We start from the raw sequence: 16,910 nt of genomic DNA, 5'->3' as shown, positions 1-16,910 counted from the left end.
ACTTAACTCCTTCATGGCTGAACTGAGGTGTGTTCAGACCACTGTTTCTGAAAGTTCAGCTCCCCACAGAGGGGTATGAATGTGGATTCCCCTCCCTATGCACAACCACCCATGTGTAGTTTTGCTAATTTGGACCAGGCATGGAAATGCCTGTTTACCATCCTTGTGGAGTGTCCTAGCTTTGTGCAAGAAGGCAAAAAGTAATTAGGCTGCCCTGAGCATTTTAATGTGGCAGATCTGAAGGTCTGTCTGGTAAGCATGAAATGCTGCAAGTAAGAGAGAGTAATGAATTTTAACACAACTCTCAGAACTCTCCCCCGCCTTTAATTATTTTGCAAGCTTTAAAAATGTTCCTTAACAATATCCTTTCTCCTTCTGCTTGATAATTCCTTTGCAACCCAAATCCATTTCCACCACTGAGTCACCCATTCAGAAAGAGGGTTACATTTGGCATTGTGCCTCCTTCTCCCTGGGGATCACAGCATGCTCTATGAGCAGTGCCTGCACTTCCCATCCTGCTAACGTTGCTTCTGGGGTGGAGTGTTGTCCCTGACAGCAGTGGTAATGAGGAAAGTGAGCAAGTGAAACAAGTCAGGTCTGTGCTGTACACACAACTGGAGGTTGTGGGTCAGAGAGATCTCCATCTGTCCTCCCTGGCTTATTAAATTGATCTTTGTGTTAGAGCTACGAGGGCAACGAAAAGGAGCTGGAGATCCCTTTTCAAGTGAGAGCAGCCCCGCAATGAGGACATACGGCTGTCGAGGTGACAGTCACTGTGGCGTGGGAAATCAGGGCAAGGAATTGAACCACTTCTCCCAAGCAAGGCTGGGCTATAAAAAGACTGGGAATCCTGGGCCAAGAGGACCGCGGTGCAGTTCCCAAAGGGCTGGGCATCTGGATTATGAGGTCTCGTGGAAATCAGTGTTGCAAAGGTTGTTGGAAAACACAGCTCCAAGCTGTTGTTGCAGAGCTCCTGGGGGAGGAGCAGTAATTTTATGAATGAGCAGCCAAGTGACAGCCCTCTGCCACGGGACAGGCTGCAGAACAGCAGCCAGCATCTCCTGCGTCAAACCCATAACTCCTGCTGTAACTCAAGCGTGGCTTTGAGAAAGGCACCAGACCTCCCCTCCTCTCCAGGCTCTGTTCCTAAATCTTGCTGGCTCTTTCTGCATGACGTCCCATAGAAATGTCCTTTCCTGTCTGTCAGCCCAGCTAACGCACCAGTCCAAGCAATTCATCTCATGTCTCAATTACGGCAACATCTTTCTCCCTCAGCCTGTCACATTCATTCAGGAGGTGGCTGCCAACCATCCTTTCCCGGTCTGCTGCTTTGACTGTGTCTCTCCCTGCAGCAGTTAGTGCTGTCACTGTAACGGTCCCGGACTGATTGTCACTTAAAAGTAGCTCCTTTGCTGCTGAGCTGTCAGCCCCCATGACCTCCTTGGAGACATCTCCCCTGCCTCTTGCCCCCTTCCCTGCGCATCTCTGCCCCAGCCTGTCTCTGTGCTCCTGGCCAAGGGCGCAGTGTGGAAAGCATGGCATGACACGTGCAGGATGACCCTGTCCCGGTGGGACCAGGGCGCAAGTGCCTGGAGATAATCAGGATGAGCAAAAGCCTCTTCCAGGTCCCAGCCAAGCTTGGGCCGATGCTGCAGTGTTGTCCCCGGGCACTGCTGATTTCGGTGGACCGCAGCACTCACCCGGGCAGGCCGCCCTGGGAATCTCAGAGCACTTACTCATTCACAGCACTTCTCTGCCTGTGACGTCCCCATGGACAAACTGAGGCACAGACCTGGGCCGTCCCCCGAAAAGGAAAATACAGAGTCCTGATAAATAAAGAGCAACTGGTTTCTGGCTCTTGGAGAGAGATCATGACCAAGTGATGTGGACTGTTGGATATCAGGGGTTAACTTGTTTCCTGGCCCTCTTAGTAGGATGGATGTGTGTTTTGACCCTGAGTTGTGTTCCTTGACTGCTCAGTAAGGCTTCTAGCTCTTCTCCAAAGAGTAAAGCTGGTGTATTACTCAGGCCGTGATACCATGCCACTTATTTTAAGGCCTTTCTGAGGCCAGGTGATGCATTGTGTCGCTTTGTAGCAGCTAAGAACTGGTCATGATGCTGAAGGGAAAATGCTTGGAGCATCAGTAGAAGCTCTTTAACCACATCACCTCAATGCACTGCTGACTTGCCTTCAAAGACTCCTAGATGAATTAAGTCCTTTTCTTCTGGGCCCACCCAGGCAAGATCCTAGCTGTGGTGTTCAAATAGACCAGGTCATGCAATGCACTGAACACAGATCTGGGACTGCTCTGCTAGTCTTCTGCGTATAAGCTGTCGATTTTATAAACTGAAAAATCACAGGTATAAGAGGCAAAGCTGCCATTTACTGTTTCTTCCATTACAGGAACTAGTGGAGAGCAGAAGCAGCTAGCTTCTAGGAGGGCTTCTCAACAGGGTCTCAACACAGTGTGTATCTAAGCTGCAGAAGGCCTTGGCGCAGGGTGCTGTGGATGCTAAGAGGCTCAGAAGGGAGAAGGGAGAAATTTGCCATACAATGGCAGCAACAAAATGGTGGAGGATGGGAGAGCATCATGGAGGATTATCACTACATGTTTGCTGTGCTCTTCCTCGGGTGTCTGCAAAGACAGGACATCAGGGTAGGTGGGCTGTTGATCTGGTGCAGTTCAGCCATCCTTTGCTGATGGTTTCCTCATGGGAGACGCATCTACCTGCTGCCCTAGTCCATCCTGTGCGCGTTTCTGTATCTCTAAGGTGGTCCCTCTCCTGTGGTTGAGATCTTATTTAAGTAAAGGGCTAATTGTCCCTTCCGCACAGTTATTTGCAGTCACTGTCCTTCAGGGCGGAGGGCTGTGACACACTAGGTGATTTGGAGAAATATTGCTGGCTGGCACAAAGCGCACAAAAAGACTTCCTTAGCAAATGATCCCTAGCAGCAGAGACCTGTGGAGCATCCCTTGATGCAGCCAACAAGGAGGTTATTTTGCGTTCATTTAGGCTCTGAATGATGAGCACCACTCGTACTGCTAATCAGACTGATAAATACAGTCAATTAAAGCCTATCCTTTGCTCTCCGCAGAAGTCTTTAGTGAAGTGTTTTTGTCTCACCCAGGTGAGAAGAGGCAGGCTTGGTGGGTAAGGCTCAAAGGTGATTGCTCTGGTGGGATGGGACAGGGTTAGCTCTCTAACACCTACTTTCCTTTCGCTAATCCTGGCAATTCATTAGTGAAGGATGTGTCACTGCCTCCAGACTGGTGCCCAATTGTAAGCAATCACATAAACCCTGGGACCTGAGGTGTTTCCAGATTAGGTGCTTCTGGCCTGCCTTTATTGCAGTTTTCTTGTCCCAACACACATGAGGGTTTCCAGCATCTGTGGACATTTGCCAGAATAAACACAGTTTCTTTACATCTCGCTGGGAGAAATGGCTTAGGTCAGCTTGCTGGATGCATCTGCCCGCTAGACGGGGGCATTTTGCCGTGGGTGGTGTGAGAGATCACAGGTGGGATTATGAACGCAGTTGGCAGCAGACAGGTTTTCTCTGGTGCCTTTCTGCACATAACCACTGCTGGGAGCAGCAGAACCGAGGCACCTGGCATCCTGCAGCTTTTCACATAGCAGAAGTCCTGTGGCACACACAGACACCATTTCTTCAGGAAACAAGACTAGGTGTTTCCAGACTAGGGTCATTAATGATTTCAACCAGTCAGGACATCCCATTTTGGGGAGGAAGAACAGTTGTATGTGGATGTTAAAAATAAATATAGGGTAAACTTTAGAAAAGTACCTATGGAATGAGGTCTGTGATTTAGTAGTTGAGAACAACATACTCAGAGCTCCTCCTTCCCTTGTGCCTGCTGTGACAAGGTGACTTGGCCCTGTGGGATGGAGGAACACGAACCAGAGCAAAGGCACTGATACCCAGCTACCAAACTACCAGGGTGGCAGAACACAATCTCAGGTGCTACTCTCTTTTGGGAGCATTTTGGGAACGGTTTGCTGCTTTTGTCTGGATCGCTATATTCACGTCTGGGCCCTGGAAGCTAGATGCTTGTCAAGACAGAATAATTAATCCAAAAACACGTGGTCCTCTGCCAGGAGATCTTTTTTTAATTAAAAACGGGCCAGAGGATCTGATAAGGTCTCTTGAGAGAGTCTCTGTTGAAGTCATGGAGCATGTGTGTAATTTGGGGCTGTGCAGTGGGGGCAGAAGGCATTTCTTCAAGCACCAGCACTCCAGGGACAGCCCGTGCTCTCCTGGCAGATATATGGCCATCACTGTGCGACAACCAAATGATGATGCCTATAGTCTTTAAAGGGGGCAGCTGGCATCCTGACCGTTTAATATTAATCACGGGAAAGACAACCTGTGGCTTGAAAGCTGCTGCCCCTCTGCATGGGAGCGGGCTGGGAAGCCACACCAGGCGAGCAAAGCTCGGGGTCCCCCCTCAGGGAAGAGGCACATCTCTGTTGCTGGGAATGAAGAGCTTGAGGTGAGAGCTCAGCCCTGGTGAAACCTGCTCACAGCCAGGTCTTTACCGGGACAACTCTCTGGGGATGTCTTCTCTTCTTTCAGCTCGGAGAGCTGTGTTTTCCCGAATGGGTTACAGTTCACTAGGATGCTGGTGCCCACGGGCAGGACGCCGGTTATGGTCTCCTGCTCAGCTCGTTCTGCTGGTGTCTGGCCAACTCTGGGATCAAGTTAGGCATGGGCTTAAAGGACTAATCTGTTTCTGCTCGCTCACATGCAGGGTTTTTCCGTGGGTGTTTAATTGGTAATGGAGCATGCGGATCCCTCCCAGCGTCACTTAACCCATCTAGGTGAGGGAGCCGGTAGTGCTTCGAGGGACGATAAATGTGGTGTCTAGGGATCTAGACCATGCCATATGGGCCTTACTCTGCCCCTCGGGGGCAAGGCAAGGGCAGAGGCTGGGTGGCTGACTCCAGCCACGACTTTTCGGTGCTGCCATCCAAGGGTGCAGGGGAGGATCAGGTGTCCCTGGCTGGGCTCTGCTCCATCTTACTCCTGCTCTGTCTGTCCTCCCAGGGCCAGTGAGGAAGGATGTTTTCCTCGGTGAAGCTGTATGAGAACCAGCGCTACGCCTCCCTGAAGAAGGAGTGTCAGAGGCGGAAGCAGCTCTTTGAGGACCCGCTTTTCCCCGCCAACGACGACTCGCTCTTCTACAAGTCAAGGATCCAGGGCATCCAGTGGAAGCGGCCAAAAGTAAGTGTGCTCATCAAGGTGATATGATCAGGTGCGAGGGAGACAATGTGCCAGGATTTAAAACCAGACATTGGGAATTGCTTTAGGAAGTCCCTGGAGCTGTTACTTGAATACCTGCAGCTTTCGCTGGGAGCAGATTGCTTGTGAAGCCAGGGAGACCGGCTGCCCTCGGGTGCAGGCTGTTCTGCCCCCAACAAAGCCCAGGAGCAAAGGAGTCCCTTGGCTTCTCTGTGACTTGTTTTCCCTATGTGTAAGACAGAGAGATGGTTTGCAGCTGACTTGGAGCTGGATGCTGTTGCTGAGCCTGGCAGGGCAAAGCAGTATCTCCGAATACTCTTGCTGATCCCTTTGGAACTGGAAAAGAAGATGAGCTTTGGGCAGACAAAGCGATTTTTGATTCCCTGGGAGGCGGGATCTGAGAGCTGAGTGCAGCGATGCTGGGTCTGCGCTGCAGCCGTGACTTACTAATGCAATTGCTCAGCAGCTGTAGCAGCGCCTGTCCCTCCCTGCACCCGAAGAGATTTTGGTGGTGGTTGCCAGAGGCTGAGGCTTTCTGTGGATGGCGCTGCCTGTCCTCAGTGCTGTCTGGGTCCCTTGTGCTGTCCCTGGTGTCTGTCTGAAAGGTACATTTCAGAGCCTGGGGGCAGGTTGTCTTGGGGAATTTGTCTGCCCTTGTATGGCCATATTCTTGGGAGGTGACCACAAGGCCACCTCTCTGATTGCAATGAAATAGGAGGAGTCCCAGGGAGTAGCAGTATTTGGGGCTGGAGAAAGGCAGTACTGCAGCGCCTAACACATCTGGTTCTCCGCCTTTCTGTAGTAAAGAGCAGCCTCGCTGCCTGGCCTGCGTTCATTTTGCACGTAGCTTGGCGACATTTCGGTGGGGCAGGGCTGTCTGAGAAGCCGTTGTCCTCCTCGCCCCCATGGGCAGCCCAGAAAATCAGCTGGTCTTTCACAAGACAGTGTTGTCTCTGTCTGGGTGAGAGTGGCTTGGGTGAACAGGGAATAAAAAGGCTTTGTGCAAAGGGAGGGAAGGAGCTAAATTGACTCTTTTTGTGTGGCACAAGGGGCTGAGGGGTTTGTGCAAGACCCTGTGTGCAGTTCAGCTTATTGCCCTTCTGCAGGGGACTGGAAAGATGTTCTGTGCACAGCTTCCTTCTGTGGTCAGGCCTTGCACGGTGCCAGACAAGGGGATCAGCCCTGCAGAGCTTCGTGCTTTGCAGGCAGAGCTGGATGGTCCATGAGCAGAGCTGGGACCTGGGCCCAGGACACGGAGCTCAGGGCTTAGGCTTATCAAGATACAGCAGATAACTGATGCCCACAACTCTCTGAGCTCCTTTCTCTAGGACTAAAGGGAAGGACAAGGACAATTCTTTTGTCTAATCTTTCAGGTGGGACCATCACCTCTGTGTGCATCTTCCCCCATAAGGGAATGGTACTGCTGAGATGCTCTCAGAGGAAGAGCTAGAGGTACCTGCTGCTAGGAGGACAGCAACAAACTCTAAACTGACATTTTAGTTGGCAGGGAGCCGACTGATACGTTTTCTTGATCTTCTCAAAACACTTTGCTTCAATCTCAGGGTGTAACCTGTCTGAAAGAAAGTAGATGACAGCAGGGAGGTATTTCACACCCCCCTTCCTGGTTTGCATTCAGAGGTGGGCCAGCCACAGCTTGCCCCCATTCACACTCATTAATTAAGCCCACCCCCCCCACCCCCGTGTCTAATGACACAGGGCTGGATGCCGCTGCAGATGGGCAAAGTTTGCTCATCTCTTGCTGAGCATGTGTGTCCTGGAGCTCGCTGCATGAGCCGTGAATGGATCCAGATATTCAGACTTTATCACACATAGACTTATTGGTGCTTCTTTTCAGGGAGAAGGGAGACCCATTCTGAATGGGTGGCAGCCATAGTTGTCTACCTATTTGCCATTTGCTTTTCTGGCTTTCGGCACATTTGCGTCTCTTGTAGTTCAGACCTGTAGCATCCAGTCTTGGTTGGGAAGACCCGAGCTCAGCTGGTGATGTATCCTATTGCTGCCTTTCTCCAGAGGGCATGATGTCTTTCTGAAAGGTCTTCCTGGACCTCCTGGTGTGCACCTGGATGATAGCATGGTCAGATAGGTCCAAGCCCACTTCTGCTGAAGCACGGAGTGAAATCAAGCTCTTCCCATCCAGCCAGCCCTGCAGTTTGAGTGGGGGCTCCCTCTGGCTCAGGCTAGCAGTGGGAATGGGTGGTGGAGAGGGGTTTGCAAGTGGGCCTCATCCACTTGACTGACAGTGGAAATGGTCCCTTTCTTTTGCCGCATCCACACAAGATAAAGGGAATTCTGTCACCAGTTTCAGGACGAAAAGGAGTCTGCATGGAACAATAGTAGACTCCTTGAGGTCACTGTCTGGGGAGATCATCTGACCAGAACTGACTAGCTGCCTTAAGGACAAAATTGGCATAAAAAAGAATTTGAGCTCTTATCTGCCCATGTTACTTCTGCAGTTACTTCTGAAGCACTTCTCCAGGTTCTTTCCTTTCAGTTGTCCATTTCAGCAAAAGTGACTGAATTCAGTGGGGAGAAGAAACACTTTGTGCCAGCCAACACAAAATGAAATTTTTAGTTGCAGGCCCAGATTCTGCCTGAATTCTTACCAGCTCTCTAAGGGATGGGCCTAGCAGGTTTTACAAGAAAGCAAATGCAGTGCATCTATGTTTTAAGGATCTTGGTATATATCTTGCCACTTTGCTGTCTGCCAGAGAGGTGAAAGAGGGCGTAAGAAACTACAAGAATGCAGTAGTAAAATCCCGCTCTGTTCTGAAACAATTTTACACCTTTTGTAATGGGTCTTGCTTTGTGCCCAGGCTGATCGCTGTTGCAGAATTAGCCATGCTGTGCTCTACATCTGTAAAGTGCTTGGGTCTGGTCTTCATATGGTACCTAATGGTGAAGCTCAGAGATTGCATGGGAAGAGCTGGAGGCAACAACTGGAGGCTGCATGTTCAGGGAGGTTGGGAGAAACTGGGTAGTCTCCAAACAGAAAGTCTGGGGAGGGAAGCAGCATAGGCTTAATACAGTGCTCAGTAGGGTCCAAAATATCAGTGAAGTTCAAATCTTCTGCTCTGCTTGCGTGGTAATTATGTGGTATGTTCATTAAACTACACTGAGTCCCTATAGCATCCTCTTTCTAATACGACCAGGAAATCTTTCCTTAGGCAATTGCATTTTATTTTTATTTAGAAAAACAAAAAGAGTGACACTCCCAGCTCCTGGCATCTGCTAATTTGGGGACTTTCTGACCCAGAAATGGAGTTTGCTAGTCCCCGTGACACTCCCTGCAGGGGATGGATTGTGTGTGTGTGCCTCTGTTATCTCTCAGGGACCATAGCCGTGGTTTGTTTTGGAGAGTTTCAGCTGAAAATGCATGATAAAAACATAAGAGTTCACCATGCTCCAAGCTTCACTGTAGAAGCAGAGTGGGTGGAGAGTGGAAGTAAAAGGTTTCAGCTATCAAAAACCACTGTTTGCACTCAGAGCAAGGGTGTCACCTAATATCTATGCAGACAAGTGATATGCAAGAGCAAAGTTTTTCAGGCAAAGCACTTATATGTGAGAACTATCCCTACCAGGATATTGGGAATTAGGTTTGGTAGAGTGAAGATCTCATTTCCGTTTATTTATATGGCTCTGGTACTAGTCCGATCAGCCCATCCCTCATCTGTATGTGTTCCTTCCTTCCCAGCTGGGACCTGCAACCTGCTCTCATCTTTTCTGCTCTTCTACACGCTCCCAAAGCCAGAGGCTGCTTTGACCAAAGAGAAGTCTCTGCACTGCCTGCCCTTGTGGTTGGGAAAGGGGCAGGCTGAAGGGCTTTGCTTAAAGAGCTCCCTGCTTTGTAGGAGAAAAAGCAGTGTGGACCAGCCTCTCTTGTTCAGCCCCATGAAAAACTGCACATAACTCGCATGACGACAGAGATTTTCTCTTTTTTGTGAGAAGGGGAATCTGATCCTCTTTTTCACCTCCCCTGGTGTAAATCAAGAGCAATCCTTTTGTGGGCATTAATCTCACCAACTTTAGGCAGAGAACAGAGCTGGTTTCAGTCTAGACCTCCCATAAAATCCTCCAGCCCCGGGTGCTGCCGAAGGCTGCAGGCGTCGGCAGTCGAACCTTTAGCACCTGACGTCACCAGCCCGGTCTGGCTCCCAGCAGACTTCTCCCCTCTTGAATAACCCTTCCCGGGTCAAGCAGAGTTTTGCTTCGACTTCCTCCCACATCTGGCACTGCAGCGTTTCCTGGAACGGGCTTAGCCTTATTCTTTCCAGCAGGGTATCCTCCCTCCCCTCCTCCCTGCTCTTTCCCTGGCTGGGAGCCCTGCTCTGGGTGCCAGATCTTTGCAGAGGGAACAGCTGTTCAGCTCTCGGATCGGGCTTCCTTGACTGTTCGCCGGGCGTCTTCGTGTTACAACGCAGTAAAGCCAGAAAGCTGGTTACTAGGAGGGTGTATCAGAGAGAGGGAAGCTGTAGCATCAGCCTGAGCCTGGAAGGGGGTCCTGAAGAGCTTTGTTTTAGTGCATCCGCTTAAAAATGAGACTGGCTGCTTGGTTTTCCTCACTGCTGAGCCAAAGCATATTTTGGAGCTGGCTAGAGCAGCAATACTCGACTGTTGCATTAGAAATGAAATCCAGTGTTTTTGGCCCTGGACAAACAGCCAGATCACAGTGTCTTGCTTTAAGCTCCTTCTCCCTTGCACTGTACCTGATATCACATGAAGATGAGGGAGAGCTCTGTTTTCAGGCAAGTTGTACCAGTGGAGAAAGTCTTAGTTTTACCCCAAACTCTGAGTTATACTGTGTGAACTACTCCAGGCTTTTGGGAGCCAGGTAAATGAGGATAGATGCTACAGAGAAGAGGGGAAGAGGGTTGATAAGACTCAGGCTGGGAGGGAGAAATAGGGGTGAGGGAGATCAAGGACACCGGGTTGTATGTGTTGATCCCCTGGAAACAAAACCAGCGATGGCATGGAGAGGAAGAGGATCAGCTATCCCAGGGGAAAACTCTTCACCTCTTCTAATAATCACTGTCCCAAACTCACTTCTGGGGTACAGGCCATTTCCAGACATGACGTATGATTGGTACTGGGTTAAATTAGGGTTTTTAGTACCCCTGGACATATGCAAGGGTTTGTTTTCTCTCTGGAGAAAGGAGGGCCATGTGGTGGCCTGAGGCTCAGTCCACAAAGCGACTGCCTTGGTCACCAGCCAAGACAAATTAGGGTGTCATTATGCTCTTACAGTACATAAATTAGGCCTGGTGGGAAGGTTAGGCCATGAACAGTTGTGGCATCAGCCTGGCTGTGTGCTCTGGCCCTTGAGTTCCTCGCTGGGAGCAAGATCAAGCCTGGGGAAGGTTTTCCTCCCTGTCCTAGAGGGCAGCCAGACTGCCATGTGCTGGCTGTTTCCGTGTCCACGCAGCAGTGGGTTGCGGGACCCTACAGCGTTCCATGATCTTCTCTAAGGAGGCTGGGACAAGGGCGAAGCATGCTGCAGCAATCCCAAAGATGCTTGGAGGGGACACGGCAGCAGCTCTGCACAGACTAGCGCAAAGCAGGGCAGGACCAGGTGAGCTCAAGGTGGTGCAACGGGGAGAGGCTGTGTTGGAGCACGAGGGTTTCCAGGCAGGCTGCTCTGACAGTGACTGGGTGGCTCAAGGTGACGTTGAACCTGAGCTGCACCTCTGCACTGTGAGTTCAAGCCTGGCTGGCTGCAACAACCGGAGAAACTCTCTTGGATGAACACCACACCCTCCTCTCTTTGGTGGGGTAGAGTTTTGCCCTCCAACCCTGTTTCTTTGGTATTTTTATAGATCTCTCTGGAGTTTGCTTGCGAGCACTGAATTGTCTCTGCAAGAATTGTCAAGGGAGGTTAGCACTGATTAAACAGCACAAAGGCAGATTCTTGCTACACAGGCAATATTATTTTATCTGAGTGAAGGCAATATCATTTGGAGGAAAAATATGTGGGGTGACAGGAGAGGAATAAGAGTAGCATTTCAGGAGAAAGAGGCCAGGTGTTTGGGAAGGGTCGTGGGAAGGGGAGAGTCTTAGGGAAGCAGGAACATGCCATTTTCAGCCCTACTTTGGCACTGGGGAATGATGCTGTCATTCATAGCCCCGTTTTTTGTTTCTTTTTCCAATCAGAAAAAAGAACATCTTGATTTTGAAAGTGGGAATATACTGTTTTTCAGTAGTCACTTCCATGTCAGCCTGACCTACATCTAGCATGACTAATATATAGCCGTTTTGTCCATTAGATCCTTTACCTTCTGGATTTGATGCTGCTGTCCTTGGACCAGAAGGAATTGGTGCAGGATGGGAGAGCATCTCTCAGATCCCCTTTTCCTTGTGTTGTTAAGCACTTAGCTCCTTTTGCTTGCCGAGTGAGGGTTATACAATCAGTCCCTGTGGGATTTTCCTGGAAGGGGAAAGGAGTCAATGAACTAATTCACTAAAAGCATGACTGACACTTGCCTGCCTGCAAGTTTCTGCATTAAAAGGTCTTTTCCCCAGTGTATAGCACAGTCTGGGAAGCTGGCAAAAACGGAGAGCAGTCAAGGGTAAAGATAATGGGAAAGTCAGAGGTTAAGTTCCTCCAGTTCTTTGCTCTGAAAGCTCACCCGAAGCAGCAGCTTGGGGCATACAGAGGAATTAAAATGGCAATGGTCAGAGAGCAGTAACCTTCTGTGCCTTTGTCTCCAGCTTGGACCCTCTTCTGGCAGAAATACTGACCTCTGGCATTTGTGCTCAACGGCAGTCTCCACTCAGCTTTTTCAAGCTTTTTGGCCAGCTGCACCATCAAGCAGTTCTGGTCCTGCCCGGAGGAGGTCGGGGCTGCTCATGTTTAGTATTGCTGCTACCTCTCCAGGGTCCCACTGGACAGACCAAGGGATCGTCTCGTCTGCGTGGGAGTCTGTCACCAGTCTGTAATGGGAGTCAGAGTCCATCCAGGCCTTAGTGTTTCACAGCTTAGGAATTTATGAGCCACTTGCTTGTTAATCTGTCTCTAGCATTCAGCAAAGCCCAGAGCTGATTGCCCGGATGAGCCTGATTGCTTCTCGCCAGCAAAGGATTTGGTCACCATTTAATGCGATCTCTGAATTTATCTTTTTTTTTTAAGCTAGCGATATTCACTGATTCCCCACAGCACTCCTGAAGGACAAGGATAATTTCTGTTATTATTTATGGCTGTTTACAGAGCTCTCAGTGAACGCGATTCTGACCCTGGCTGTCTCGCTGGGTCCTCCCAGGGCCGTGGCCCTTCGGTGCCAGGCTCCGTACAAGCACGCTCTCCCTCTTCGCCCCAGTGACGATACGGTGTGATAAGCTGCCCGGCATCAGTGTGGCTCACTGCAGTGTTCGATAAGAAATTAGCCCATGAGTCTGCTCTTTAGTCAGCATCAGAAGGACATGGCCTTAAATGCAAAACCGGCAGTAAGATCAGTGGATTAGACACACAGCCTGCATTTTAATGCAACGGCGCTTCTGTGGCTAGAAATTATCATCGTTGCATTTGTAATGGAGAACAGCATAGTGTTAGCAGAGAGCGTCTCTGAAATGAGCCCTGAGCATCCTATCTCCTCTCTGAACTCGGTGGGAGAGAACGGTGCAAATCCCCGCAGAATTGGCTCCAGGATGCAGGAGGGACACATTCGGTCTGCGGAGCAGGCGGGGAGCTGGTCAGGCCCCAGGTTCAGCCCCATCTCCTGGTCTTGGTGCAGGCTCAGAGGTGCTGCACTGCCCGTGAGCCGTGGCAGGAGGGGACCTCGCTTGCTGGGCTCTCGTGTCCCCCTCCAGCCCAGTTTCCCATGGTTCGAAGGCAGAGCAGGGCAGGCGTCCCTCCTAGCAAGCGCTGCCAGCAGACAAGGGGTGTTTCAGGTGAAGCACAAGGTTGCAGACACCCCCGTGGAGATAAACCGCCGTGCCAGGGTGTGAGGAAACCCAGCTGCTCGCACCCAGCCTGCCTCCGCTCCCGTCACGAGCCCTTACGGGGGAAAGCCTGAGCGCAGATGCCGATTTGCCGCTGGTTTCTTCCCCTCCCCATTTCCAGCCATGCGTGAAAGCACTCAAATTAACCGATGGCCCGATGCTCTTTGGTGTCTTGCAGGCAGCTGATAAGGTGTCTTCAGAGCACCAACTGCATGCTCGAGCTGATTTTGATTGTGCTGCTGTGAGCAAGGCAGGTGCTAGGAGAAAGCTGAACCCAGCAGTGTTTTGTGCCGCTGTGGTCCCGTGGCTGGGGCACGTGGCTGGGAATTTGCCCTGCTGCTGCCGTCCTTGTTGGGGGCACCTTGCACTCAGCGCTCAAAGCCCCTCTGGGACCTCCTAAGGACCAAGCTGACTTGTGTCGGTCAATGCCAAGCTCTAATTTTGGAGCCCCCAGAGTGGAGGGGATTTCAGGGTGCTCCATGTCTGTTAGTGGTGGGTTCGGTCCTGCTGACACAAATGCCTTTAGCTGAAGTCCATGTGACATCCCCTTGCGAAGGCGGTGAGTCAGTAATACCAGGTAAAACCGAGGTCTGACTCCAGCAGCAGCAAGAAGTGGTTAAACAAAGGAAGAGGAGGAAGTGTAGGGGGTGGAACAACACCCTGACCCACGCTGGCCCTGCAGCTAGCTCTGGAGCAGAAAAGAAACCACTTCCTCAGCCTGGTGGGTTTGAAGGCCAGAAGGAACTGTTGTCAATGTGTAGGCTGAATTTCTGCGTGACAAGAGGTCACAGGACTTCCTGGAATTAACACTCCATTGAACTAAACTTCAATTGCATCCTCTAAGCAACATCCACTTTTATTTAAAGCACTTCCAGGAGAGGAAAATTCACTGCAGCTCTGGAGCACTTGCTCTATAGACCAGTTTCTGCTCAGACTTTTCATCTTACTTCTCGCTCTGAATTGATTTAGCTTCAGCTTACACCTTTTGCATCTTATGTGTACTGGGGTGACCTTGCTTTTGTGTTTCCGTTCCCTGGGTGGGTTCCTAAAAGCTGTGATTAAATCAGTCCTTCCCTGTCCTTTTGGTCAGCATTTGTAATGGAGAACAGCATGGAGCCTGGTGTTGGACTCGCACGTGTGTGAGTCCTGCATTACTCTTTGGGGAACTCTTCCCTGCTTTTGAAAGTGTTTATTTAACATGCAACAGCAAGGTCCACCTCCACCTTCTTCCAGGACAGAGTAAAGAGTTGCACTGTCCTGCCATACCCCTGCATAATCCATATCATGGTCTGAGTAGCCTTTAAGAATTTTCTTATCTGAAGTCCTGCTGTAGTCCTGGGTGTGGATGGGAGCATTTCCTCTGTCACTTATAAAATCAGTCAGGGCAGAGAGAGGGAGTGAGGGGAACTTGCAAGATAGGACCCATGCTGCTTAGATAGCACTAAGTAGTAAAAATGAAGTTTTAAGCTTCAAAAATATATTCCAATAATATATTCAATAATAGATTTCTATAACAATAAATAATAATCACAGCATGATTAGTAACCCAGGAAAGGAATTTTGTGCTTAAAAATTATTTTAAATATATGGTAGCCCTGTAATGCGTCTGTGATCAGGGCAGACGACTATCTATACCTGTAAGGAAGTGGATGCAAATCCTCTCTCCATCATTTTTTCCTCCTTGTCTTGCTCAGCAGGGGCTGGACTCCTCTCTGGCCCAGGAACATTGGTGGGTTGACCAGAGATGAATAAATGCAGCTAACGTTTGTCCTCTGCTTGCTGCCAAGTGACTGACACTGTCTGAAGGATTTGTACAGAGTATTAAATTCTCCAAGTCTTCCCTTTTTAAAATACAACCCCAACACTGTCTGACAATAAGTGGAATGGCACTGTTGGTCCTCTACAGCTCTCTGGCATACATAATTTAGCACAGAAACTGTGCAAATCCTGTTCCAAAGCCCCTCAAGGATCAAGAAGTTGTTCATGAGGTGCACTGCAAATGTGCAGTAAGATAAAGGTTGGTAGAGTGGGGTTTTTGTCTCAAGGGAAGGTGCCTAGTGCAGTCACCGACACTTGTGTGTGCTGAAACGCTGTTTAATGGGGGGATGAATTGCCTTGGATGAAGCTGCTGTGTTTGACGTCCTACCCAGGCTCTTGGCCATCCGCCTCCACCCTCCATGCTGCCCCGCTGCTGCGTGTGGTGGTGGGACCGGGGCTTCAGTTCCCTGCTGTGCTCCAGGCACTCTTTCCCCCATGGCCATCTAGCAAGACCAGTCCTGAACTGGGACACTCAGGGAAGCAAAGCAAATGAAAAGCATCGCTGAGAAAGGACGATGGCCGCAGTGCTCCCGCAGGCTTTAGGCGGTGACAGTGCTGTGGAGCAGAGCCCAGGTGTGCTCAGTAGCTGAGCTAGCTGGGACCTGAGCCTGCACCACAGAGTGCTGAGCTGTGTGAGCTGCTGACCCCTTCACGTCCTCTTTTGGAAGCTTGTCTCTCTGAAAACCTGCCACCAGGTGTCTTTTAGATTATCCTTCTGCATAGAAGGGGGAGCCAAAAGGAGCACTCGAAGATGATGCTGTCACTCAAGTTTGCCAAGATTGACTTCACCCCTTTTGGCCCTTGGCTTCCCAGGTGCTGCTAAGGAGATCAGCACTTTAGCAGCTGTGCATTGTCCCTGTAGGGCAGACAGAAAGCTGACACTGCTTTCCCGTCCCTTGAGGCTTGTGGTGACGTGCTCAGCTCTCAAAAGTGTCACTGTCCTGAGAGGACTTCACCTGCAGCTACAGGAACCCCATAGAAGAAAGCAGAGCAGCAAGGGAGAGCTGAAGCATCCTTTGGGGTGATAGCTCAGCCTAGCAATAGGTCAGGAGCTCTGCTGACCAAAGGAGACTGCAGCTTGAGAGTGGTGACCCACCCTTTCGCATACAGACCGAAACAATTTGTCCTAAATCTTTGGTGTTTCTGGATCTGTGGGAAGAAACCCCCTTTTGGTGACACATTCTTCCCAGTTCCCCTAAAGAAAAGAAAAGGTGGGCAAACCATCTTAATGGAGAGTGTTTGTGGATGCTTAAAGCTTGATTACCTATAATGTGTTATCGATAGGTATTTGAGCACGAGTTGATACAAATATCACTGATGTAGATGGTTAAGCATTAATGATGAACAGAGTGCTTCATAATTGGACAAACCAGCTAAAAGTCTAACCGTGTGCATGTTTAGCTTGTGTACGGTCCATGGAAATCATATGGTGAATCTGTGCAGAGACCCACAAGCCTGTGCTACCTGTCACTGTGAGATCTTGTGCACGTTACTGTCTTGGAGCTCCTGATAACATACTGTGTCTTTGTGTGTCTCAGTAAACTGGCAGCATGCTTGGCATGAGCTATAGCCTTCGTAGTCTCCTCCAGAAATGCTGTGTATTGTCTGTGTTATTGGGAATGTCGAGCAAGTCAGAAGGAAATCACTATAGAGGAAAAGGATGTCACTGAGGAGAGATGAAGCTTGCCTGGGTCTGACTGCTCTATGGACTGTTCTAGTTTCATGAACTCAGCCTGTGGCCTCAGAGGGAAGATCCCTACTGAGTCATGTTGGATAGTAAATACAGGCTTCATCCTGCTTGATAAAACTCCCATTGGAGGTGCCAGCCAGCACTGGCTAAAGGTCTGTGCTTACAGCCTTATTTGAGTCAACCCCACTACTA

At 50.0% G+C, this 16,910-nt stretch overlaps 1 protein-coding gene across 1 annotated transcript in view; it reads left to right on the top strand.

Moving 5' to 3' along the window:
• Nucleotides 1-16,910, top strand: part of CAPN5 (calpain 5) — a 62,997-nt gene that overhangs the window by 15,621 nt on the left and 30,466 nt on the right. Inside the window, exon 2 of the mRNA XM_064505208.1 lies at nucleotides 5,066-5,242. Within this exon, the coding sequence (XP_064361278.1) occupies nucleotides 5,081-5,242 (162 nt within the window). The 5' untranslated portion in view covers nucleotides 5,066-5,080. The remainder of the gene's footprint in view (nucleotides 1-5,065; nucleotides 5,243-16,910) is intronic.

Source organism: Dromaius novaehollandiae, chromosome 1 (genome assembly GCF_036370855.1).
Source record: "Dromaius novaehollandiae isolate bDroNov1 chromosome 1, bDroNov1.hap1, whole genome shotgun sequence".
Classification (NCBI taxonomy): Eukaryota; Metazoa; Chordata; class Aves; order Casuariiformes; family Dromaiidae; genus Dromaius; species Dromaius novaehollandiae.
This window is presented reverse-complemented; position numbering and strand designations above follow the sequence as displayed.